The sequence below is a fragment of the Polypterus senegalus genome, chromosome 12, assembly GCF_016835505.1.
Source record: "Polypterus senegalus isolate Bchr_013 chromosome 12, ASM1683550v1, whole genome shotgun sequence".
NCBI classification, from domain to species: Eukaryota; Metazoa; Chordata; class Cladistia; order Polypteriformes; family Polypteridae; genus Polypterus; species Polypterus senegalus.
In genome coordinates this window covers 129,659,436-129,685,803 of record NC_053165.1, presented here as the reverse complement: position 1 = coordinate 129,685,803, position 26,368 = coordinate 129,659,436, and the positions used below count along the sequence as shown (strand labels likewise).

The following is a 26,368-nucleotide window of genomic DNA, read 5'->3' as shown; positions in this document are numbered from 1 at the left end:
AGAAGGTCCATAACCCATCAGCAGGACCAGTATCTGCTCCTTTGGGCAAGGAGGAACAGGATGAGCACTGCCAGAGCCCTACAAAATGACCTCCAGCAGGCCACTGGTGTGAATGTCTCTGACCAAACAATCAGAAACAGACTTCATGAGGGTTGCCTGAGGGCCCAAATGTCTACTGCCCTGTGCTCACTGCACAGCACCGGGAGCTCAATTGGCATTTGCCATAGAATACCAGAATTGGCAGGTCCACCACTGGCGTCCTGTGCTTTTCACAGATGAGAGCAGGTTCACCCTGAGTATATGTGAAAGACGGAAAGGGTCAGGAGAAGCCGTGGAGAATATTATGCTGCCTGTAACATCGCTTAGCATGACTGGTTTGGTGGTGGGTCAGTGATGATCTTGGAGGCATATCCATGGAGCGACTCACAGACCTCTACAGGCTAGACAACGCATCTTGACTGCCATTAGGTATCAGGATGAAATCCTTGGACCCATTGTCAGACCCTACGCTGGTGCAGTAGGTCCTGGTTTCCTCCTAATGCACGACAATGCCCGCCTCATGTGGCAAGAGTATGCAGGCAGTACCTGGAGGATGAAGGAATTGAAACAATTGAATGGCCTTCACGATCCCCTGACTTAAACCCAATAGAACATCTGTGGGACATTATGTTTCGGTCCATTAGGCGCCAGGTTGCTCCTCAGACTGTACAACAGCTCAGGGATGCCCTCATACAGATCTGGGAGGAAATGCCACAAGACACCATCCGTCGTCTCATTAGGAGCATGCCCCGACGTTGTCAAGCATGCATACAAGCTCGTGGGGCCACACAAGATACTGAAAAGCATTTTGAGTAGCAGAAATTAAGTTTTTGAAAAATGGACTAGCCTGCCACATCTTCATTTCACTCTGATTTTAGGGTGTCTACACAATTGAGCCCTCTGTAGGCAGAAAACTTTTATTTCCATTAAAAGACTTGGCATCCTTTTGTTCCTAAGACATTGCCCTGTCGTTATTTGTATAGATATCCAACTTCATATTGAGATCTGATGTATCTAATGTGTTTCTTTAAAGTGTTCCTTTAATTTTTGTGAGCAGTGTATATATGTATATATATATATATATATATATATATATATATATATATATATATATATATATATATATATATATATATATATATAATATATATATATATATATATATTATAATATATATATATATATATATTATAATATATATATATATATATATATATATATATATACACATATATATACATATATATACATACACACAGTGCATATACAGTATTCACAGCGCATCACTTTTTCCACATTTTGTTATGTTACAGCCTTATTCCAAAATGGATTAAATTCATTTTTTTCCTCAGAATTCTACACAAAACACCCCATAATGACAACGTGAAAAATGTTTATTTGAGGTTTTTGCAAATTTATTAAAAATAAAAAAACTGAGAAATCACATGTACCTTAGTATTCACAGCCTTTGCTCAATACTTTGTCGATGCACCTATGGCAGCAATTACAGTCTCAAGTCTTTTTGAATATGATGCCACAAGTTTGGCACACCTATCCTTGGCCAGTTTCATCCTTTCCTCTTTGCAGCACCTCTCAACCTCCATCAGGTTGGATGAGAAGCGTCGGTGCACAGCCATTTTAAGATCTCTCCAGAGATGTTCAATCAGATTCCAGTCTGGGATCTGGCTGGGCCACTCAAGGACATTCACATTGTCCTGAAGCCACTCCTTTGATATCTTGGCTGTGTGCTTAGGGTCGTTGTCCTGCTGAAAGATGAACCGTCGCCCCAGTCTGAGGTCATGTGTTACAACAGAGTGGCTTCGTAGTAAAAGAGTGCGGGTACTAGACTGGCCTGCCTGCAGTCCAGACCTGTCTCCCATTGAAAATGTGTGGCGCATTATGAAGCGCAAAATACGACAATGGAGACCCTGGACTGCTGAGCAACTGAAGTTGTACATCAAACAAGAATGGGAAAGAATTCCACCTACACAGCTTCAACAATTAGTGTCTTCAGTTCCCAAAGGTTAATTGAGTGTTGTTAAAAGGAAAAGTGATATAACACAGTGGTAAACATGCCCCTGGTCCCAGCTTTTTTGGAACGTGTTGCAGGCATCAAATTCAAAATGAGTGATTTGCAAAACAACAATAAAGTTTATAAGTTTGAACATTCAATATCTTGTCTTTGTAGTATATTCAATTAAATATACAGTGGTGTGAAAAACTATTTGCCCCCTTCCTGATTTCTTATTCTTTTGCATGTTTGTCACACAAAATGTTTCTGATCATCAAACACATTTAACCATTAGTCAAATATAACACAAGTAAATACAAAATGCAGTTTTTAAATGATGGTTTTTATTATTTAGGGAGAAAAAAAATCCAAACTTACATGGCCCTGTGTGAAAAAGTAATTGCCCCCTGAACCTAATAACTGGTTTAGCCACCCTTAGCAGCAATAACTGCAATCAAGCATTTGTGATAACTTGCAATGAGTCTTTTACAGCACTCTGGAGGAATTTTGGCCCACTCATCTTTGCAGAATTGTTGTAATTCAGCTTTATTTGAGGGTTTTCTAGCATGAACCGCCTTTTAAGGTCAAGCCATAGCATCTCAATTGGATTCAGGTCAGGACTTTGACTAGGCCACTCCAAAGTCTTCATTTTGTTTTTCTTCAGCCATTCAGAGGTGGATTTGCTGGTGTGTTTTGGGTCATTGTCCTGTTGCAGCACCCAAGATCGCTTCAGCTTGAGTTGACGAACAGATGGCCGGACATTCTCCTTCAGGATTTTTTGGTAGACAGTAGAATTCATGGTTCCATCTATCGCAGCAAGCCTTCCAGGTCCTGAAGCAGCAAAACAACCCCAGACCATCACACTACCACCACCATATTTTACTGTTGGTATGATGTTCTTTTTCTGAAATGCTGTGTTCCTTTTACGCCAGATGTAACGGGACATTTGCCTTCCAAAAAGTTCAACTTTTGTCTCATCAGTCCACAAGGTATTTTGCCAAAAGTCTTGGCAATCATTGACATGTTTCTTAGCAAAATTGAGACGAACCCTAATGTTCTTTTTGCTTAACAGTGGTTTTGCGTCTTGGAAATCTGCCATGCAGGTCGTTTTTGCCCAGTCTCTTTCTTATGGTGGAGTCGTGAACACTGACCTTAATTGAGGCAAGTGAGGCCTGCAGTTCTTTAGACGTTGTCCTGGGGTCTTTTGTGACCTCTCGGATGAGTCGTCTCTGCTCTTGGGGTAATTTTGGTCGGCCGCCATTCCTGGGAAGGTTCACTACTGTTCCATGTTTTTGCCATTTGTGGATAATGGCTCTCACTGTGGTTCGCTGGAGTCCCAAAGCTTTTGAAATGGCTTTGTAACCTTTACCAGACTGATAGATCTCAATTACTTCTGTTCTCATTTGTTCCTGAATTTCTTTGGATCTTGGCATGATGTCTAGCTTTTGAGGTGCTTTTGGTCTACTTCTCTGTGTCAGGCAGCTCCTATTTAAGTGATTTCTTGATTGAAACAGGTGTGGCAGTAATCAGGCCTGGGGGTGGCTACAGAAATTGAACTCAGGTGTGATACACCACAGTTAGGTTATTTTTTAACAAGGGGGCAATTACTTTTCACACAGGGCCATGTAGGTTTGGATTTTTTTCTCCCTAAATAATAAAAACCATCATTTAAAAACTGCATTTTGTGTTTACTTGTGTTATATTTGACTAATGGTTAAATGTGTTTGATGATCAGAAACATTTTGTGTGACAAACATGCAAAAGAATAAGAAATCAGGAAGGGGGCAAATAGTTTTTCACACCACTGTAGGTTGAAAAGGATTTGCAAACCATTGTATTATGTTTTTATTTATGTTTTACACAACGTCCCAACTTCATTGGAATTGGGGTTATATTATGGAGCACATTTAAACCTAAGATTTGCTCAACGTTTATTTAGAAGAGCACTATCTATACCCCTGACACTCCAGTGGCCGGAGATATCAAAGTGGTGTCAAAAACATAGGGAAAGCATTACTATGATTTGGAAGGAACACCAAATTTCTAAGATGGAAGAACTGGTTTCATTTTCCCTCAAGCAGCATACAACATACTCAATAAGCTAACTTTATAGACTTGAAAAGTTCAATTTCCTGAATGAGAGAAAAAGCCACATAAATCAACATTGTTTTCAAGTGGATTACTCTATGGCTGCAAAGAGTGCACATCTTTCCTGGAATCAATGGTGGGTTAGGGCATCATCAGCAGAGTAACTAGGTGTCTTTTTCTATTTTCAGGTCTTTTAATTTTAGGTGTTCAAAAAAATGTGAGAAATTAATGCCTGATGTCTGCAAGCGAGAGGGGTGATATACAGGCAAAGAGGTGATGTGATGAGTAACTAAAACTTGACCTTAATCTACATTGTTCTTGTTGGCAGATCATACAGCAGTGAACATTTGTTAGGTTACATAATTACATATCCTTTGCTGTCTGCCCCTTCTCCTGTAGGACTTTTCATTTTTTTCTAAAACAGCAACTCTAGTGCAGTTCAGTTAGTTTAAGGCTGGCTCTATTTGATAAATTTTTTGATCTTATAATGTTAGGATATATTTTTTTAAATATGAACATTAGCATGTAGCAGAATTTGTTGGAGTTAGAAGGACATGGACGTTGTGAATCATGCATGAGTGCTCGTGAAAGGGTTATTTGTGAAATTTGGGGAAAAGGTCTGTATTAAAATTTAAATGGTAAATATTTATATTTTAGTTAAAAGACCCCCATGACCCTGTAGTTAGGATATAGCGGGTTGGATAATGGATGGAGGGATAGTTAAAATTAAATTAAATATTTAAAAATAAAAATATACAACTTAAATAAACAAAATGCTTTTTAGGCAACATTTCTGATTACTGCATGTTTTACACAAGTGTTAAATATCATTCTGTAAATGCCATTCTGCATTTCAAAGAACTTACATCTGGACTTTGACTTGATTTTTTCAAGAATTCAATGATATATTTGTTGGTATACTAAGGATCACTGTCTTGTCACATAATCTAAATTTAGCAAAGTTCTAGATGCCGGAGATGGCCTCACATTATCTTCTACAGCAGAACATTGTTGGGATGTGGCTTGAGGACTGCTGCAATCAAAGAGAAAGCGGTACAGGGCACACTTCGCATTGTAAATGCTGTCATTAGTCAATTTTATTCTTTTTCTAGCAACAGCTGATTGGATGCGCAAAGATCCAGAAGATTTCTGACAGAAGTAGCTACGTCAGAAATGGTTCTGATGGGCCTTTAAAAATAAGATACTAAGGACAAAGGAAATGCTCCAGGCAAAAACCAGCTATCAGATGTGAATTATATTTAAACTAAAGTGCCTGCAATAGCCTAATGGACCTAGGTAGGCTGTCAGTGCCTATAAGCTCCCCTGTGCTGAACCAGACTTGATACTTTGACCTTAATTTAATTATTTAATTACACCATTATTGGCATTGTGTTTGAAGACAGCAGGCAATGAAAAGACAGACCGTGTGTGACAATGCCTATTGGTTGAGGGAACTATAACTAGCATTGGTAAAATTGACGAAGCTCTTCATAATTTTTACTTTAAAGCTTTTATAATAACAAAAGAAAAGCCAAAATAAGGCAGTTATTTTTACTTGCTTTTAATGCTAAAGAAATTTCACTTTTGTTTGCTGCAATGGATGATTAAAAACTGTAAATAAATAAATAAACAAACAAAGGTAGCAGAAAGCCAGGAATCTCATGTTTAAAAGAACGAAAAACGGGATCAGGACCTGAAAAAAAAATGTACGGAGGTCGGACAAGTATTTCAAAATCTGTTATTAATAAAACTTTAGATCCAAGAGCAGAGAGTTTGTTAGAAGATCTCTCCCAAAATGTTCTTTAGGCAATGTATTTAAGAAGCAGAATCCTGTTAATTTTATTAAAATTGCTACAAGCTAACAATTTACGAATAAATGTTTTGTTAGAAACTGCAAATTATTAGTTGTGTACTGCTGAGCAGAGTTTTCTGATAGTATTTTGTTTACTAAAAATTTCAGAGTTGTTTCAAAGTGTTAGAAAAGAAAAAAAAAACAGAACAGCTATAGGGAAAGTTGTTTTGAAAAAGAGAAACAATGAACATAAAATTATTATAATATGGAGTTTGACTAAGAAATAAAAGTTACATTTGTCTCACAAGCAATCTAACATTTAACTATTAGCATAGTGATCAAGAAACTCAAGTTTGGTTAAGACTGTCCTTAAAAATTTTTTTTCGTGAGTCTTGTGTGTCATTCATATGTACATTTGCAAGCTTAACTTGTATTAAAATGAAAGTGATACTTTTCATGCCTTACTCCTATGATAGAGTCATGAAATGTAATATTTGTCATGTTGTCAATGTCCTGTACATTTCCTAATGCAGCTTTTAGGGTTTTTATGATTTCTCTTAGTATTGCATTGTTTCACCTTCACATTCCATTTTTTATGTTAAGGTACACGGAATACCAACAAATAAACACAGCCACACATTTTCAATAAGCACACAAAAGTAAACACAGGCTAATAACACAATTACTTTTACTTATTTACTACAAAGCAACATTTAGCTATATAAAAATGTGGTTTTCAATTAAATATTGAAGTGTATACTTTAAAAATAGACAATGGATTCAAGGGCAACACGGTGGCGCAGTGGTAGTGCTGCTGCCTCGCAGTAAGCAGACCTGGGTTCGCTTCCCGGGTCCTCCCTGAGTTTGCATGTTCTCCCCGTGTTTGCGTGGGTTTCCTCTGGGTACTCCGGTTTCCTCCCACAATCCAAGGACATATAGGTTAGGTGCATTGGCGGTCCTAAATTGTCCCTAGTGTGTGCTTGGTGTGTGTGTACGGGGATTTGTTCCTGCCTGTGCTGGCTGGGATTGGCTCCAGCAGACCCAGAGTTAGGATATACTGGGTTGGAGAATTACTGACTAACAATGGAATTACAGGCAACATTAAAAAAATTTAAATTAAAATATTGAGAGCATTCTTTAATTTAATGCTGTCTGTTAAATAAAAACTAATGTAAACAGAAATCTTGCTTGTTCGATGTAATGTAGAATTTGTCCAAAATTAAAAGTATACAGATTTATGCTCATTGATCATTTCATCATGCCTGCTGTGATCACTGCATAGCTATTTTAAAATAAACTGACAAAAAATAACAGAGAAAACTATGTTTAGTATGTACTACAAAAGATATAATTCTATATGAAGTAAAACTTTACAATTCTTATTGTAGCCATTATGAAATATTTACTCTAAACCAGCTCCCATCTGTACCTCAATGTTCTTTATAATAAATGGATTTTAAAGAGACAGCTGGCACCTATCTTGCTTCTTAATGTCACCTCATAATCTATGTTTACCTAAACTGCAAATATTCTGCTTCTTCAGTCTTTCCTCACATTTCACACCACAGTACAGAAACAGTGGCTTTCTTATGTGTTTTCTCTACATCTGTTATGTCTTCCTTGTAAAAAGTAGATCAAAACCATACACAAAATTGTAGAGATGGTCTCAAAAACAAGGTATTCATACTTTACACATAACCTCTTTCACCATGTACCTTACTAAGCAAATTTTATCTGTCCAACTTCTTTCTTCAACAATTTGTAGAAATTAGAAATAAAAATAAAATAATTTCATCCTAATACTCTCCTCGCTGTTTATACTATTACATAACTCAAAATATTTTTTTAATTTAAAAAACAGATATCCATCAATATGGGCGGCACGGTGGCGCAGTGGTAGCGCTGCTGCCTCGCAGTTAGGAGACCCAGGTTCGCTTCCCGGGTCCTCCCTGCGTGGAGTTTGCATGTTCTCCCCGTGTCTGTGTGGGTTTCCTCCGGGCTCTCCGGTTTCCTCCCACAGTCCAAAGACATGCAGGTTAGGTGGATTGGCGATTCTAAATTGGCCCTAGTGTGTGCTTGGTGTGTGGGTGTGTTTGTCCTGCGGTGGGTTGGCACCCTGCCCTGGATTGGTTCCTGCCTTGTGCCCTGTGTTGGCTGGGTTTGGCTCCAGCAGACCCCCGTGACCCTGTATTCGGATTCAGCGGGTTAGAAAATGGATGGATGGATGGATATCCATCAATATACAAAGAGATAAGGAACATGTTACTCTAAGTCAAGATATACCTACCTATAAGCTGAATGCAGAAAGCTACAGTATTTCATTAAACAGCACTTAGTTACAAGCACGTCAAGAAACTGCACATACCACAAGCTTAATGTATAACTTATTGTAAAAAGAGGGGGGATGTAATTTGTCATTGAATCCAAACTTTAAAGTTTAAACAATGAATCGAATCGTTTCATATGCACATATTTATTTTATATGCATATATAAAAATACAAAATTTCAGAAATACATCATTTTTGACACCAAAATTAAATACTTTATCGTGGAGGAGGGGTTTGCATGTCCCAATGATCCTAGGAGCTCTGTTGTCTGGGGCTTTATGCCCCTGGTAGGGTCACCCAAGGCAAACTGGTCCTAGGTGAGGGATGAGACAAAGAGCGATTCAATAGACCTCCTATGACGAAGAAAAAATGTGGACGGCATTTCCCTCGCCCAGACGCGGGTCACCGGGGCCCCCCTCTAGAGCCAGGCCTGGAGGTGGGGCTCAATGGCGAACGCCGGGTGGCTGGGCCTGCACCCATGGGGCTCGGCCGGGCACAGCCTGAAGAGGCAACGTGGGTTCCCCTTCTCATAGGCTCACCACCTATGGGAGGGGCCAAGGAGGTTGGGTGCAGTGTGAGTTGGGTGGTGGCCGAAGGCAGGGACCTTGACGGTCCGATCCTCGGCTACAGAAGCTGGCTCTTGGGACGTGGAATGTAACCTCTCTGAAGGGGAAGGAGCCTGGGCTAGTGTGCAAGGTCAACAGGTTCCAGCTAGATATAGTCGGGCTCACCTCAACGCACTCTGGAGTTGTCACCGGTGAGAGGTGCCTGTACAACCAGTATTAGAGCTTGGTCGAACCCGTTTCTGCCAGGGCTGCCCTTTGTCACCAATTCTGTTCATAACTTTTATGGACAGAATTTCTAGGCGCAGCCAAGGTGTTGAGGGGGTCCGGTTTGGTGGACTCAGGACTGGGTCACTGCTTTTTGCAGATGATGTTGTCCTGTTTGCTTCATCAGGCCGTGATCTTCAGCTCTCTCTGAATCAGTTCGCAGCTGAGTGTGAAAAGGCTGAGATGAGAATCAGCACCTCCAAATCCGAGACCATAGTCCTCAGCCGGAAAAGGATGGAGTGCCCTCTCAGGGTTGGGGGAGAGATCCTACCCCAAGTGGAGGAGTTCAAGTATCTCGGGGTTTTGTTCATGAGTGAGGGGAGAATGGAGCGTGAGATCGACAGGCAGATCAGTGCAGCGTCCGCAGTGATGCGGGTCTGCATCGGTCTGTCGTGGTGAAAAAGGAGCTGAGCTGTAAGGCAAGGCTCTCAATTTACCAGTCAATCTACATTCCTACCCTTACCTATGGTCATGAGCTATGGGTAGTGACCGAAAGAATGAGATTGCGAATGCAAGCGGTTGAAATGAGTTTCCTCAGGGTGTCTGAGCTTTCCCTTAAAGATAAGGTGAGAAGCTCAGTCATCCGGGAGGGGCTCGGAGTTGAGCCGCTGCTCCTCCACATCGAGAGGAGTCAGATGAGGTGGTTCAGGCATCTGATCAGGATGCCTCCTGGACGCCTCCCTGGTGAGGTGTTCCGGGCACGTCCAACCGGGAGAAGGCCCCGGGGAAGACCCAGGACACGCTGGAGGGACTATGTCTCCCGGCTGGCCTGGGAACACCTTGGGATTCTCCCGGAAGAGCTAGAAGAAGTGGCCGAGCAGAGGGAAGTCTGGGCCTCTCTGCTCAAGCTGCTGCCCCCGCGGCCCAACCTTGGATAAGCGGAAGAGGATGGATGGATGGATGGATGGATCTTGAAAATCATAATACTAGGTGAAGAAAGAGCCAGTTAAATAACAGATATTTTATGTAATTGACGCACTTTTTTTTTTTTTTTTTTTTTAAAAGGGACACACGTTTCCCTCCCCATCCATGACAAGGGTCCATACAGGCTTCAAATGGCACTAAGGGGACCAAAAAGAGAGAAAAGACAGAGAACTTAAAGCACATTTAATGATAAAAATACTAACCTAAAAGGTTTGACATGACCAACTAAAGATATCTGGATAATCATCAAACCAATCACAGAGAACTTTCTGGTTACCATCTAAAAATTTACCATCTGTAAATTTAGAATCAGGTGTTTCAATCAATGTGATGACAATCAAATGTGGGAGGCCCTAACCATTGAAAAAGCAAAAATCTGGGTCTTCATTACCAAAGTCTGAGCTTCACTAGACACATTTATGGAAGTGTGTCATGCTTTGATCAGAGGGGATTTCCAAGGACCTTGAGGAAATAGGTTGCTCAACAGGCTGAAAAAGGTTACAACACATTTTCTCAAGAGTTTCGACTGTACCAGTCCACCATCAGGAATACTGTGTACAAAAAGACTGTTTCTCTCCACAGTGATCGAGAAAGTTCACTTCAGGAGCAGGTGTGTAATACCTTAGGAGGACACAAAGAATGCTGGTGTAAGGCCTTAAGATCTCTTACACTGACCAATGTCATTGTTAATGAGTCCATCATTAGGGGAACACCGAACAACAATGCCTTGCATGGCAAGGTAAATGCCATTACTCCCCAAGAAGAGTACTGCTGCTTATCTAAAGTTTGCTAAAGACCACATAGATAAGCCAGAAAGTTATTGGAAGAATGTTCTGTTGACTATGGCTGGATGAGTCCAAAATAGAACTGCTTGGCTTAAATATGAATCATTGTGCTTGACGAAAACTGAGCACTGCATTCAAGCATAAGAACCTTATCCCTTCTTTGAAACATGGTGGTGGTATCATCATGGTTTGGGCTAACTTTGCTGCCTCTGAACATGACGACTTGCCATCATTGATGAACTATGAATTCTGAATTGCCAGTTCTACAGAAAATTGTGAGGGTATCCTTCCATGTACTCAAACTCAAGAGACACTGTGTGATGCAGCAAGACAAAGACTCTAAATGTAAAAGTCATTCTACCAAGTAATGGTTAAATCAAAGGAAATGGAAAGGCCGAGTCAAAGTCCTGACCTTAATCCTATAGAAATGTGCAAATGATAATAGACAATCCAATACATATTTTTCAAAAACATTGCAGGCATCAGTTTTGTCCTAACAGCATACCTTCCTTCTTTGGTCTCTTATTTCCTTTGGTCTACCCTGGGTATAGGTAAAATGCAGTGTCTTTAGACTTGAATTTAACTGATGGTAGAATACATTAAACTGCAAAGCTTGAATGGATGTTTTACTTCCTCAAGGATGCAAATATAAATTTCACTCAGATTACATATTTGTTTCTTGGCCACTCCTCCAAAACCTCCTAGACATGAACATCTTAAGTGAGTTTCACTTATCAAAAAACAGAATGTTTTAAAATTCCAATTACATAAACTAACCAAATATGCATCAAAATTGGGATTGAACACCTAGCTGCTAAGCAATAATAATTTTTTTGGTTGATTCTTATAAAACATAATGAGCATATTGGTTTCATCTTCAACAACGGCTAAGTTCCTGTATTTGTGTGGGAAGCAATTAAGACTAAAAGAAACAATGTGATTCATTTGCTTTCAACCAGCATAGTAATATTTCTGAAACAGATTCATATACACAGTAAAAAAAAAAAATCATGTAGCCAGCATATTTTTAACATGAATCCTGGATCAGCTGGCAGAATATCAAATACATTAAGGTACAACATTTTACTATACAGCAAGGAACAAAAAAATGAAGTTGTCTTTTTGCATTTTGCCTGGGCCAATATGAATCACACTTTCCACTCTTCTACAAACGTATACTTTGATAAATGAAGCGTTTTCATCCTAATATTAACACCTGCTCTCCATGACAGCCATCCTTCATCAGTAGCCATCTGACCACAGCTGACTCTCTAGAAGCTCTGGCTTTAAATGGGCTTTTAACAATTCATATGGACTGACAAAATGTCCCTGTTCCTCCAGTGCAAATCTGAACCTGCACATTTACAGCAACTATAAATTCGGGTGTGCAGCATAAAAAAAATAACTACGCCATTAAAGAAAAATAACTCTAATCAAAGCAAATTATTGTAAAAAATTACTATTATTATTTTCTTCAAATTTTGCTTGTCAATAGAGAGCACCACCTAGTGGCCAAACCCTCTTGAAATAATAGCCGACTAAGTCCAAAATGCAGCTAAGAAAGATGAACATATGTATGTAAACTGTCAACTGAATAAAAGGAAAACCCTGTGGTTGTTGTGAGTCTTACTATATACATCTTTTTCCCTTTGTATCAAATGGGGTAGCTTTCTCACTTTACTGTCTGTTATCATCAAGGATACAACGAAGGAGCATACCCTTCAAATCAGAGCTCTTACCAATTGTTGCCGGCTGAAGTGGTGTAAGATTGTTAATTCCATCCCATTCTTGCCCTTGGAAAGGCCACAACTCTTCCACTGTCTCCCCAGTGCCACTTTAGGCAGTAATGAATTAAATACCTTAGTGTAGTCTGACATCTACAGATACACTCAAAAGACTCTTTATTAGGTACATCGCCAAACAGTCAAACATTATTCTGCCAACACTTTTTATACTACATACTGTTAAAGCATATGTGTTTTATATATATTTTATATATTTATATTCCCTCCTCATCTATTCTAAATGTTTTTTCACCAGTTTTGCATTTGGCAACGGTCAATGTCACTACTGGTAGCATGAGGCAATACCTGGACCCTACAGAGGTTGCACAGGGAGTCCAGCTTCTCCATGATGGCACATCAATACGTGCCATTGAAGGAACGTTTGCTGTGTTTCCCAGCACAGTCTCAAGGGCATGGAGGAGATTGCAGGAGACAGGCAGTTAGTTACTGTAGGAAAGCTGGACAGGGCCGTAGAAGGTCCTTAACACATCAGAAGCACCACTATCAGCTCCTTTGGACAAGGAGGAACAGGATGAGCACTGACAAAGTCCTACCAAATGACCTCCAGCAGGCCACTGGTGTGAATGTCTCTGACAAAACAATCAGAATCCAATAGAATCCATTGTGATCTGTAGCGATAGTAGGGAGCAGGTTGAGGAGACTTTGGAGAGGTGGATATATGCTCTAGACAGGAGAGGAATGAAGGTCAGTAGGAACAAGACAGAATACATGTGTGTAAAAGAGAGGGAGGTTAGTGGAATGGTGAGGATGCAAGGAGTAGATTTGGCTAAGGTGGAGTAGTTTAAATACTTGGGATCAACAGTACAGAGTAATGGGAATTGTGGAAGAGAGGTGAAAAAGAGAGTGCAGGCAGGGTGGAATGGGTGGAGAAGAGTGTCAGGAGTAACTTGTGACAGACAGATATCAGTAAGAGTGAAAAGAAAGGTCTACAGGACGGTAGTGAGACCAGATATGTTATATGCGTTTGAGACGGTAGCACTGACTAGAAAGCAGGAGACAGAGCTGGAGGTAGCAGAGTCAAAGATACTAAGATTTGCACTCGGTGTGACGAGGATGGATAGGATTACAAATGAGTACATTAGAGGGTCAGCTCAAGTTGGACAGTTGGGAGACAAAGTCAGGCGAGTTTGTGTTGGTTTGGAAGTGTGCAGAGGAGAGATGCTGAGTATATTGGGAGAAGGATGCTAAGGATAGAGCTGCCAGGCAAGAGGAAAAGAGGAAGGCCTAAAAGAAGGTTTATGGATGTGGTGAAAGAGGACATGCAGGTGATGGGTGTAACAGAACAAGATGAAGAGGACAAAAAAGGTATGGAAGAAGATGATCCGCTGTGGCAACCCTTAACATGAGCAGCCGAAAGAAGAAGAAGAATATTAAAATACACAATTCAATTTTATTTCATAGAAAATACAAAAAGTGACACGAAAGATTATTACTAGCAACCTATTAGGATGAAAAGCTATTTGAGGTTAAAGAAACATCCGTGATGTCTTCTAAAAGAACAAACTTTTATGGATTCAGGTACTTTATATATTATACTTTATCCTATTAAAAAAAAAAAATTTTAAAAAAAAGTTTGCAATATAGAGTTCCCCTGTGCAAATTTCTATTTTCAGAAGAGGCAAGGTACAATATAATTCGTAGGTTTTGGGAACACCTTCCTGTACCTCCCTTCTGGCACTCTTTCTCATGTTTCCAATTAAAGCTGACGTGAATTACAAATTCCTTGATTAAATTCACTTACTACTCTTAAAAGATGGCTCTCCTCTTTCCTTTTTTAATGAAGCAGGATTTGTTTTATTAGGATTCCAGGAAGCCAATATTATTTTAACCACAAAATGGAAAACCCCAAGCCTGGTTAATATGACAAACTGACAGCTCTAATTTGATGAGTTAACTATCCTAGATTTGTCTGCAGCCAAAATAGATTAATCTTCACTTCTATCCCCGCAGTTATATAGAATGGCAGTTCACATCAAATCTTGCTTGATTAATAATATTTCTTCCTTTTTTAAGTTTACTACAAAGCTCAGATGTCAAGGGAGACTAAAATGCACTGAATTTAAATCTGAAATGTGCCCTTTCTACTGAAAAAAAAGATGCCCATAGTTCATGTCATTATATGAAGTGCTTGCTACTGACCTCCTCTTGATTGCAACTGTCACAGATGGCTAAGGACACTTTTTTTCTAACCTTTCAAAGGTTACAGTCAAAGACACAATGTATGAAACGGACTCATAAAATAGCATGTTTCATTTAAAGACCCTGCTTTTTACACTTTTTTTCATGGAGCTAAATAAAGAAGACAGATGATTGCTAAACTCATCCAATTTCAGACATGCCAGTGAATGATTGAATTCAGTGTTTTATGTATTTTCTTAGGCTACTATTTTCCAGCTGGTTTCTGCAAGTCACAATAATATTTATAATTTTGAAAAAACAATGTAGAACTGAAAAAGCACAAGTTAACACATCTGTTGCATAGCATACCACATTGCATATTTGCCTTATATTGCAAAAACACTAAAGATGAATTTAAAAATATCAAAAGTTCCATGTATCATACAAAAAAAGTCTCTATAAATTTTAGTCACACTTACATTGTGGAAAATGGAGGAAATGGGGAAAGAAAAAAAAAAAAAACATGAAAAATATATAATGTTACAAATATCTCTATTGTTAACACTTACGGAGGAAAATAAGCTTAGCACTAACTCCGGCTATTAGTTCATGCATAAATGGCTATCCCTCTTCTCTTATTAACAGCAGTCAGGCAACCCAGGTAGTAGATGGGCCCTCACCCATGGAGCTACACTGGTGTGAAAAACTATTTGCCCCCTTCCTGATTTCTTATTCTTTTGCATGTTTGTCACACAAAATGTTTCTGATCATCAAACACATTTAACCATTAGTCAAATATAACACAAGTAAACACAAAATGGAGTTTTTAAATGATGGTTTTTATTATTTAGGGAGAAAAAAATCCAAACCTACATGGCCCTGTGTGAAAAAGTAATTGCCCCCTGAACCTAATAACTGGTTGGGCCACCCTTAGCAGCAATAACTGCAATCAAGCGTTTGTGATAACATGCAATGAGTCTTTTACAGCGCTCTGGAGGAATTTTGGCCCACTCATCTTTGCAGAATTGTTGTAATTCGGCTTTATTTGAAGGTTTTCTAGCATGAACCGCCTTTTTAAGGTCATGCCATAGCATCTCAATTGGATTCAGGTCAGGACTTTGACTAGGCCACTCCAAAGTCTTCATTTTGTTTTTCTTCATCCATTCAGAGGTGGATTTGCTGGTGTGTTTTGGGTCATTGTCCTGTTGCAGCACCCAAGATCGCTTCAGCTTGAGTTGACAAACAGATGGCCGGACATTCTCCTTCAGGATTTTTTGGTAGACAGTAGAATTCATGGTTCCGTCTATCACAGCAAGCCTTCCAGGTCCTGAAGCAGCAAAACAACCCAAGACCATCACACTACCACCACCATATTTTACTGTTGGTGTGATGTTCTTTTTCTGAAATGCTGTGTTCCTTTTACGCTAGATGTAAAGGGACATTTGCCTTCCAAAAAGTTCAACTTTTGTCTCATCAGTCCACAAGGTATTTTCCCAAAAGTCTTGGCAATCATTGAGATGTTTCTTAGCAAAATTGAGACGAGCCCTAATGTTCTTTTGCTTAACAGTGGTTTGCGCCTTGAAATCTGCCATGCAGGCCGTTTTGCCCAGTCTCTTTCTTATGGTGGAGTCGTGAACACTGACCTTAATTGAGGCAAGTGAGGCCTGCAGTTTTTAGACGTTGTCCTGGGGTCTTTGTGACCTCTCGGATGAGTCGCCTCTCGCTCTTGGGTAATTTTGGTCGGCCGGCCACTCCTGGGAAGGTTCACCACTGTTCCATGTTTTTGCCATTTGTGGATAATGGCTCTCACTGTGGTTCGCTGGAGTCCCAAAGCTTTAGAAATGGCTTTATAACCTTTACCAGACTGATACATCTCAATTACTTCTGTTCTCATTTGTTCCTGAATTCTTTGGATCTTGGGATGATGTCTAGCTTTTGAGGTGCTTTTGGTCTACTTCTCTGTGTCAGGCAGCTCCTATTTAAGTGATTTCTTGATTGAAACAGGTGTGGCAGTAATCAGGCCTGGGGGTGGCTACGGAAACTGAACTCGGGTGTGATACACCACAGTTAGGTTATTTTTAACAAGGGGGCAATTACTTTTTCACACAGGGCCATGTAGGTTTGGATTTTTTTTCACCATCATTTAAAAACTGCATTTTGTGTTTACTTGTGTTATATTTGACTAATGGTTAAATGTGTTTGATGATCAGAAACATTTTGTGTGACAAACATGCAAAAGAATAAGAAATCAGGAAGGGGGCAAATAGTTTTTCACACGACTGTATGTATGTATGTATGTATGTATGTATGTATGTATGTATGTATATATATATATATATATATATATATATATATATATATAGTGAGATATGGCCGGCCAGTCATCCCAGCCAATACCCCCAGGCCGCCAGGTGGAGCCATCTCTGCATCATGGAGGAGCCACAAAATTCCAGCAGGGACTCATGGGAATTGTAGTCTTCCAGTGCAACCCTGCTGGATAACATGGGGGCCACCAAGAGACGCTGCTGGGAGGCCCAGAGACATTGGGGTTCACTACAGTCCTGTAGTACGTCACAGTCATGGGGACGGAAGGACCGACGTACTTCTGGGATGAAGAAAAAAGGACTTTTTATATAACCCGGAAGCACCTCCGTGTTAAACAGTATAAAGGACTGTGGGAAACCCAGACGGGTGAGCTGAGTCGGGAGGAAGCGTGGCAACGCGTCTGGGAGTAGGAGGATTGATTGGTTTATTGATTGTTTAATTTATGAATATAGTGGAGTGTAAGGTGCTTTGTGTACAGGATTATTATAATAAATCCAAACTTTGGACATTTACCTGGTGTTTAATGTATTGTCTGAGGGTTCAAGGGAGCGATAGCACCCTCTATCTGTCACTATATATATATATATATATATATATATACACACACACACATACATACACACACACACACACACACACACACACATATATATATATATATATACACAATATAGGGCTTTGCAGTTCCCCCTGCCAGCCCCTACAGAATTGTGCCAAACTCCAACTCCCATGGAGCCATGTGGGAATCCAAGGTGGTGCTGCAACCTAGGTGGACTGCCATCTAGCACTTCGGGGGAGGCAGTGCCCTGTACACATCTGGCCCCCTGGCCCTTCCTTTATGACGGCATTCCCACTGGGAAAGGGCCCCGGCTGTCCATCACCCTACATATCAGACAAAATAGTGCTAGAAGCTGTGCAGAGAAGTGCAACCAAGAGCATAATGGAACCAAAAGATAAGCGTGTTATGCTTACCAGCCTCTGGCACACGTGACAATACTATCATTTCTACTGCTATGACTCGAACTATTACTTAAACTCTTATTCCTACTACATATATTTATTTGGATTACTTCAACCACCTTTTTATATAATTTAGAAACATTTGCAGTCTTTGGGAATTTCCCATACTTGCAAAGATTTTTGAAGAAGAAAAAAAAAAAGCATTAAGTGTTTATATATGTACTCAATAACCTCCTTAAGCACCCAGCATAAATGCTATCCTACAGCAGGGATGTCAAACTCAGTTCCTGGAGGGCTACACTAATAATTATAATAACACATTTTATTTATTTTAGTGCATTTTTGGCTGTAGGTTTTCATTTCAACCACTTTCTCCAATATTAACCAATTACTAATGAATGTGGAAGATCTGCTCTGACCTAAAAACACATTTGGAACGTTATCTCATAAATAAGAAAATTGGTTTTGGTAATGACTGGTGTGGTGGAATCACAGTATTAAAAAGCCATAGAATTAAAAAGTGTGCTTCATTATTAGCTAAATAGGAAATTGGCTGGAGTGAAAATGGTGGCCATTAAGCACTGTTTGAGACCACTGAGGCAGTTGGTCATCTGTTGACTTGCTTTATACCTCTTTGTTTTCTTTCAGTTAAGGAAAGAAATAAATTAAGAGTCAATCATAAACAGGCATAAACATTATCTGAAATTAGTAGCAGTAACTGATTACTGATTAAGAAAGTGGCTTAAATGAAAACCTGCGGCCAAGGCACCTCTCCAGGATCTCAGTTGAACACCCCGGCCTAGAAAATAATAAAATGTACTGATTGTAAAAGCTGTTTGAGAAACAAATCACAATCTAAACCTTATTTAATACAAATAAGTAATGTGCCAAAAATAAATTGCCAAATAAATAATGTGCAAATGTCTTACCAAGACAGTACACAGTGAACACTGCTTTTTACGTTCGTATGGTGTCAGCTTGGGTGCATAGTCCGTGTTTGCATGTCTCCCACTGCTCAGTTCTGCTGCCTTTTCTTTTCTTTGCTCAATCTGCTCCATGTGGCGTCTACTACTTTCATCATGCTTACAGGAAAGACAAAATGGGCAACATTTACAGTTGAGATTTAAAAGGCCTTTACACAAAGACAGCAGATTCTGAACTGATTTAGGCTACAAGACCAAAAATAAACAAATTCTTATTTTTAAAAACATTACTTTAAAATAATCGAAAGGTAATTTATATCTGACGTTAAGACAGAAATTATCAAAATATAGCTTTTGCTTCCCAAGTTATTTTATTCCTGAAAACAACTAAAAACAGATTGAATTTTTACCTTTAGTTGTATTTTCTTTTGCAGCTCTTCCATGGCCTCTTGCTGAGCTGCACTAAGGGCTGCCAGTCTTTCCTCTCGATCTCTAAAATCAAAACACACTTCTGATTAAGCTTTACTACATGTTCTTCTAAAATGAATTATACTTATTTTTCCTATTTTATCATTTCAAGTATTTTAATATACAGTAATTTTAATTTTTCAGTGCTGTGCAGGTGGATTCCCCAAGGAGAAATCTGAGAAAATTCTGCAATTTAAATTTTTATCAGTATTTATTACCAGAATTTGCTGTATAGTAGTAGAAGGTTTTCTTAATCCACTTTTGAATTGTGCACAGGTTTAAAAAACTTAAAATGATGATAAAGTATCAACATCAAGTTTTACTAATATTTTAATTATCCACCAACTAAAATGGGAGAGAATTTAAACCTGCTGCACAGTGAAAATGCACTTAGTCATATAGTGCTCCGTTTTTTCTTATACATCCCAAAATGCCTTAGCTAGGTTAACCAATGATTTCTTTATTGGCCCTGTGTGAGTGTCATGTCGGATGTGAAGAAGAGTGAGCACTGTGACTGACTGCTGCCCCACGCATGACTGGAAATGTATTGCACTCTATGCTTACGGGATAAGCGCTGGCCTCTGGTTAACGTGAACTGGATTACTTGAAAATGTCACGTCATTTTACATCCTAAAGTATCAATGGCATAAGAAAGAGAAAACTTCTCTAACAAAGAGAAAACATCCTGTCCAATGATTGTTCCTACCTTGAGAATGATGCTTGCTTTGGATAAGAGGTTTTAGAAAATGAATGAAAAGATGAATGAACCATCCTGGCCAACAGGTACATTGCCTAGATAATACAACTTTCTAGCAAGTATTTGTGAGGATAACAAAGGTTTACATAAACCATACTTTAACACAAAAGATCTAAATTGCTTTCCATTACTTGGATGTAGAAAAAAATCTTCTTTTACTTGTACATGTAATCCATTGATTGACTTTTCATGTACCATGATCATTTAATTCAGTTTATTCATGGATTATAATGCTGTAATTTATACAGAATGTACAGGACAGTGCTAATTAGGTAAAATAAAATGAAAAGTATAGCTTGATTAGAGGACTCTTACATATCAGCAAGGCTAAATTGTTGCTTGTTTTCATAGAAATTAAAAAAAAAATAGTTTTGAAGATAGAGTATATTGTAGAGTATATAGCACATTATGATGCATTATGCAAGAAACATAATAAGGTCATCTACAAAAAATGTTTATGTTGTGTATAACTGCAGCACCTTTATTTCTTAGGTGCACATTTAGAGTATTCTATAATAAGCTGGGTATAAGTGTCTTAATATCGCCAGAGAAGCAGCACCTTCTGGCTTTTATTTCTGTGTTTCAATGAGATACTAAATCACTTATCCATGTTGTAAGTCTGTATACTGAAGGTTATCTTCTAGTGGTTTTTGCACTAAAGTCTACGTAAATGTACAATACTTTCAAACTGCTAGCAGCATGATCTAGTGGATAAAAAGTGCCAGCAATGAATTCACTGGGGGAGTAGTTTAATTCCAAACAGTGTTTTTCTATTTTTAACAGAGCAAGTTAATTCAAGGGTCAGTGTGATAAATGTAAAAAAAATGTTGGGTAGCATGTACTAGATAAAGTAGAGGATTTTCATATGTAGTCTATTGTGAAAGGTACTAAATATTTTAAACTCTGATTTATTAATCAGGATTAGCACAAAAAAAACTACTGAAGGCACGGTAAGATAGTTCCTTACAAAGCACACTGTTTGTATATACAATTTTACACATTTTTTATCACTGAGAAGCGGTAGCTTGTATGGCATCATATGCTCTGTAGGGGTCTCAATTTTACTTTTTGAGAACAACTGTAGCCAAAATAAGAAAGTTATCTTATTTAAAAGACACAAAATACTAAATACAGCACCTCCTGTAACACACATGGAAGAAAAAGCACTTTTAAAAAAAATTAAACAGGATTAAAACTTAAGCAGACATCATCATGTACAAATTGGGATAAAAAGGTCAGTTAAAGTTTGGTAAAATGTATAAAATAGTTCCTTGGAAAGTCTGAGACTAGAAAAAAACTGAATACATGAAACAGACGTTTGGAAAGTTAAGGACTAGAATAAACCCTGCAGACAGTTGCAGATCTTCGTGAATGAGGTCTGTCATCCCTTATCTAGCATTTATGACATCTCCAACCCTTTGAGGAGTGGAGTAATTAAAACCTCCATTTCAAGCACAGCTTTGTGACTTAGAATATACAAATGGACATTAAAGGATATTTTCAGTGGTGTCTTAACTTGATGTAAAATTACTTATTTTATAAGTGACTTGGAAAACTGACATGCCTACTAAAATATAAAAAAAACGAATACTGCATTTTCAAACCATATCATTAAAATGTGTAAAAGCAAGCCATATTATTTAACTCTAATTTTGTGTTAGCACATTTTTTTAACAAGTTTTGCTGTTCAGATTAGTAGTATTATACTGGATAAGCCTGTCTGAACATATTTTTAATAGGGGATGCACAAGATTGTTGATGTGTTGAGTCATAATGAGGATAGAGCCATCTGTTATTCTTTCTTTTTTTTTGGCTCATACAACATAACGGAGAAATCAGATTTAAAAAAATAACCATTCTAACTTATCTCTAATAGGGAGCTTTCTGGCTGCCTGTCAAGGCCACAGACCTGGCTCTTTCTCGTGCGGCATCCTCCCGCGCCCGCTCTTTCTCCTGTCTCTGTTGTTCAATACGAGCTTCCTGCTCTTTCCTCTTCATCAATAACTCCTCCACACGGGCCTGTCGCTCAGCTTCAAGCGCTCTTTTGCGTTCCTGCCAGGACAAACATCAAAATTTTTAGACAATACAACAACAAATTGATACATCTACATGATTTGTCTACAGACTATATATAAGTACTAATTTACCTCTGTGAAAAAAGTAATAAAAATGAGCAGAGAAGCCATAATAATATGCACATAAAAGTAAAAATTTGGCTCTGGAAAACGAAAACATAAGATAAGCAGCTGTTACTCCTGGAGGCAGAAGAATGGTGCAAAGCACAATCAGATGCATCACACTTCGAGTAGACAAATTACAAGATCAAGGAAACAGTAATAGCTGCTGCAAGTTTGACTGCTACTTTATTTTAAATGTTAATGCCTTTTCTTATGTAGTGTGTATATAAGCATAAGTAAAATGTTGCTCAGTTGGCAAGGGACTGCTAGAGCTAAAGGTGCCACTATGGCGGCAAAGGAAAGAGGCAGTATCATTAAAATCTCCATCAAAATGAGCAGAGAACCTTCTAAGAAGTCAGTGTGCATCTCCTTATGCCAGTTTGAAAAGACAGATGGCAGTGGGCAAAAACCAAGTTAGAAATGATACTCTCAAGTAAAACTTCCAATGACAAGATAAAAAAAATTGAGAAACAGAGTGTGTTCAAGGGCAAAAAAATAAAAAGAAAGAGGACTTCTGAAAAATATCATGTCTTTAACACACTAGATAGCAACTAAACTAGCAAATTCTTAAAAGTGTTTGACCGTCTTAAACAGTGAGAAGAGCCACACAAAACTAGAAGATATCAGTAAAACGTCTCCAGGCCAGTAGCTGGATACAACGAAGGAAACCATGTCACATTTAATACAGGTGGCAGCTCAGATGGTACCTGGAATATGCAGCACTATAAAAGCTATCTAGTGTTAAGAATTCTGCAGACATCAGGAGCAACTTCAGCCAGAAACCTAATACTCAAAAAGTAACTTAAGTAGTCTAAAAGTGTTTTTAAAAACAAAGTATAGTAAAGGAATGATAAGTCTAAATAACAGGGCTGGTATGAAATAACCAACAGGAGGACATAAGGTCTGGACCAATAAGGAACACTGGGGGTAAGCAAGTTAAGAACTCATCCAACTAGACACACAGGAAGAAAGATCTGTTGGAGAAACCCAGTAGGAAAATAGATTTACTGCTTTGTTGGGTTTCCCATGAATGTTTATTTGTATGCAAGAAGCATACCATTTTTAACATATTTGTTCTGGTCATTATTGCATGTGTGGAGAGATTACAGGGAGTGCTCATCTTGTTACACCTAACACACTTATTTAGGTTCTCTCCTTTTTCAATAGGATCTCTGTTCACATGCTGATTCATAGCGCTTTTAAATCAATAGCTGAATAAAATAAAATCCATAAACAATTATATTATAAAACTGCCTGACCAGCTCATTGAAGTATTTGTTTCCAATTAATTCATATTTTCTAGTTAATAGCAAAAATTAACAAAATTTAAGATTAAGAACTTTTAAACACTGTGGAAGATCTCAAGGCAGCCTGAGAGATGCCAAGGATAGGAAGGACAGTGCGCTGGAAGGACAATAAGAGACTCGCCTGAACTGATACACTTCATAATTTTTCATAAACTCACTGGTGAAGCCCCTAGCACACATAATGCTGATTCTAGAGTCACATACTGCAGAAATATCAGCTAATTCCAAAGAATTACCCAGGGCAGAAGATTAAACCCAAAGCAGTGAAGGAATTATTGTAGAAAAGTATTGCTTCTTCCAGAATTTATTGCTGTGGTGTAATTATTAATGTGCTCATTGGAAACAGGAGCAGAATGGATTTAATGCAGATTATTTTTTCTGCACTGAAGCTCACTTTTGACATACAGTACACATATATAATGAATTAGCTCATACAGATTTCGCTCTACATGAATACAAATGTTGAGGCCTGATGTAAGATGCAACCTGAATTATGCACACAAAGCAGTAGCAAGCTACAGTAGCATGTAGAACACATATAGTATCTGATTGGCACGGAGGTACATTTACTTATTTGGCTGATGCATTTATCCAAGGCGACTTACAACATTTATGATACAACTGGTTACATTTCTTTTGGTTTTCCAAAAGGAACACAGGCAGGTCAAATGTCTTGCTCGTGGTTACACAGCATTAGTAGTGGGACTTGGACCCACAACCTCAGGGTTTGAAGTCCAAAGCCTTCACCACTGCACCACACTGCCTTGAGGTACCGGACATAATTACCAACTGAGTAACACTCTCACATAAAGGAATACATTTTTCTTTTAACATATTTTTCCCTAATAGCCAATATTTTGAGTTTGGTCAAACAGCAGCCTTTAGAGATCACAACTAACATATGAAATATCCAAGTTGATACCGAGGTGTTGGACGTATTTGTTTACCTACCCAGTAAAACTCTAATATATTAGGATGATGATGTGAGGATGGTTGATAAGTAATTATTTGATGGGGATGTGTGCCAGAAGTAAAAGATCCATGAGGCAGGCAGGCAGGCAGTATTTGTAAAATAAAGCTAGCCTGGCCTTATCATTATGTATTGGAGTGCAAGGCTGATGGGTAATGTGAGAGACTGCTTCAAAAATTTCTGAAACATTTCCAGGGATTGCCCAGGATATATCTTCAGGGTCCTTCTGAGTTTAGTAAGTTGGTTATAACTTAGCTTGTTAAGGATGTAATGTGATCAGAGAAATAGTGTTTGGAATTGTATGGGACATTGTCTTTGTTTACATTTAAGGTCCCATAAAGCAATCAGCTACAACATTAAAACTACCTGTCTAATATTGTGTAGGTCCAACGCATGCTGCTAAACAGCTATAACCCTTTCGAGGCATGGACTGCAAAAGATTTATGTAGGTATTCAGCAGTATCTGGGACCAAGACGTTAGCAGCAGATTCTATAAGCCCTGTAAGCTGTAAGGTTGGGCCCATATTGATCAGACTTGTTTTTCCAGGACAAACCACAGATCTGGGGAAAGTGGAGGCCAATTTAACATTCTGATATATTTGTCATGCTCTTTATACCATTGATGAACATGTATGGCTGTGTAACAGGGCACATTATCTTACTGAAACAGGCCATCAGAAAATACCTTTGCCATGAAGGGATGTACATGGTGTGCAACAACTCTCAGGTTGGTGTTACGTTTCAAAGTAATATCCACATGAATGCCAGGATTCAATGTTTTGTAGCAGAACATCACCCAGAGCATCACACGGCCTCTGCCAGCTTGTTTTGTTCCCTTAGTGCATCCTGCTGCCCTCTCTTTTCCCCAATAAATTATGAACACACAGCCAGCTATCCACATAATATAAAAGAAAATGTTATTTATCAGACCGGGTTGCCTTCTTCCATCACAACATGGTCCATTTTCTGATGCTCATGTGTCTACAATAGGTGCTTTTAGTAGAAGACAGGGGTCAGCATGGGCACCCTAATTGCCCTGCAGCTCCATACACACCCAGATGTGATGCACGGTGTGTTTAACACCTTTCCCTCACAGCCAGCATAACATTGGTCAGCAGTATGTGCTACAGTTGCTCATCTGTAGATCACACCAAATTGGCTAGCCTTTGCTTCCTACACACATCAATGAGAGCCTTGGGCACCCTTGACCCTATCATCAGTTCACAGGTTGTCCTTCCTTGACCTGCTTTTGGTTGGTACTAAGCATTGCAAACCAGGAACACCTAACAAGAAATACCATTTTGGATCCAGTCGTCTAGCCATTAAAATCTAGCCCTTGTCAGTCACCCAGATCCTTGTGGTTGTCCATTTTTCTTGCTTCCAACACATCACTTTCAAAAACTAATGGTTCACTTGCTGCCTAATATACCCGACCCCATGAGAGGTGCCATTGTAACAAGATAATCAATGTTATTCACTTTACCTGTCAGGGATTTTAATATAGAAGCTGATGAGTGAATATTGGATCGTGAACAAGTGAGTAAGACAAAACTGATTTCCCAGGTAAAGTGTGATAGCTATATCTTGTCTTTTTGTCTATTTGATACTTCACGATCTCCTATTATTATCTGCAACTTTCCTTGCATGTTTAGTTTATGAAATACATCACCATTTTTGATACTTTGTTTTTGGCGTACTTAGTTTCAGGTTAGCACAAAGAATCATGTCACCATAATAATCATTTATTTCCAATTGTGAAGT

At 38.8% G+C, this 26,368-nt stretch overlaps 1 protein-coding gene across 2 annotated transcripts in view; it reads right to left on the bottom strand.

The window, feature by feature from the left end:
* scaper (S-phase cyclin A-associated protein in the ER) overlaps positions 1 to 26,368 on the bottom strand; it is a 641,491-nt gene that overhangs the window by 382,211 nt on the left and 232,912 nt on the right. For both annotated transcript variants that reach the window (XM_039773420.1, XM_039773421.1), the window contains exons 16-18: positions 22,063 to 22,205; positions 19,339 to 19,420; positions 18,935 to 19,087 (exon numbers count right to left, since the gene is read on the bottom strand). In XM_039773420.1, coding sequence (XP_039629354.1) covers positions 18,935 to 19,087; positions 19,339 to 19,420; positions 22,063 to 22,205 — 378 coding nt within the window. The remainder of the gene's footprint in view (positions 1 to 18,934; positions 19,088 to 19,338; positions 19,421 to 22,062; positions 22,206 to 26,368) is intronic.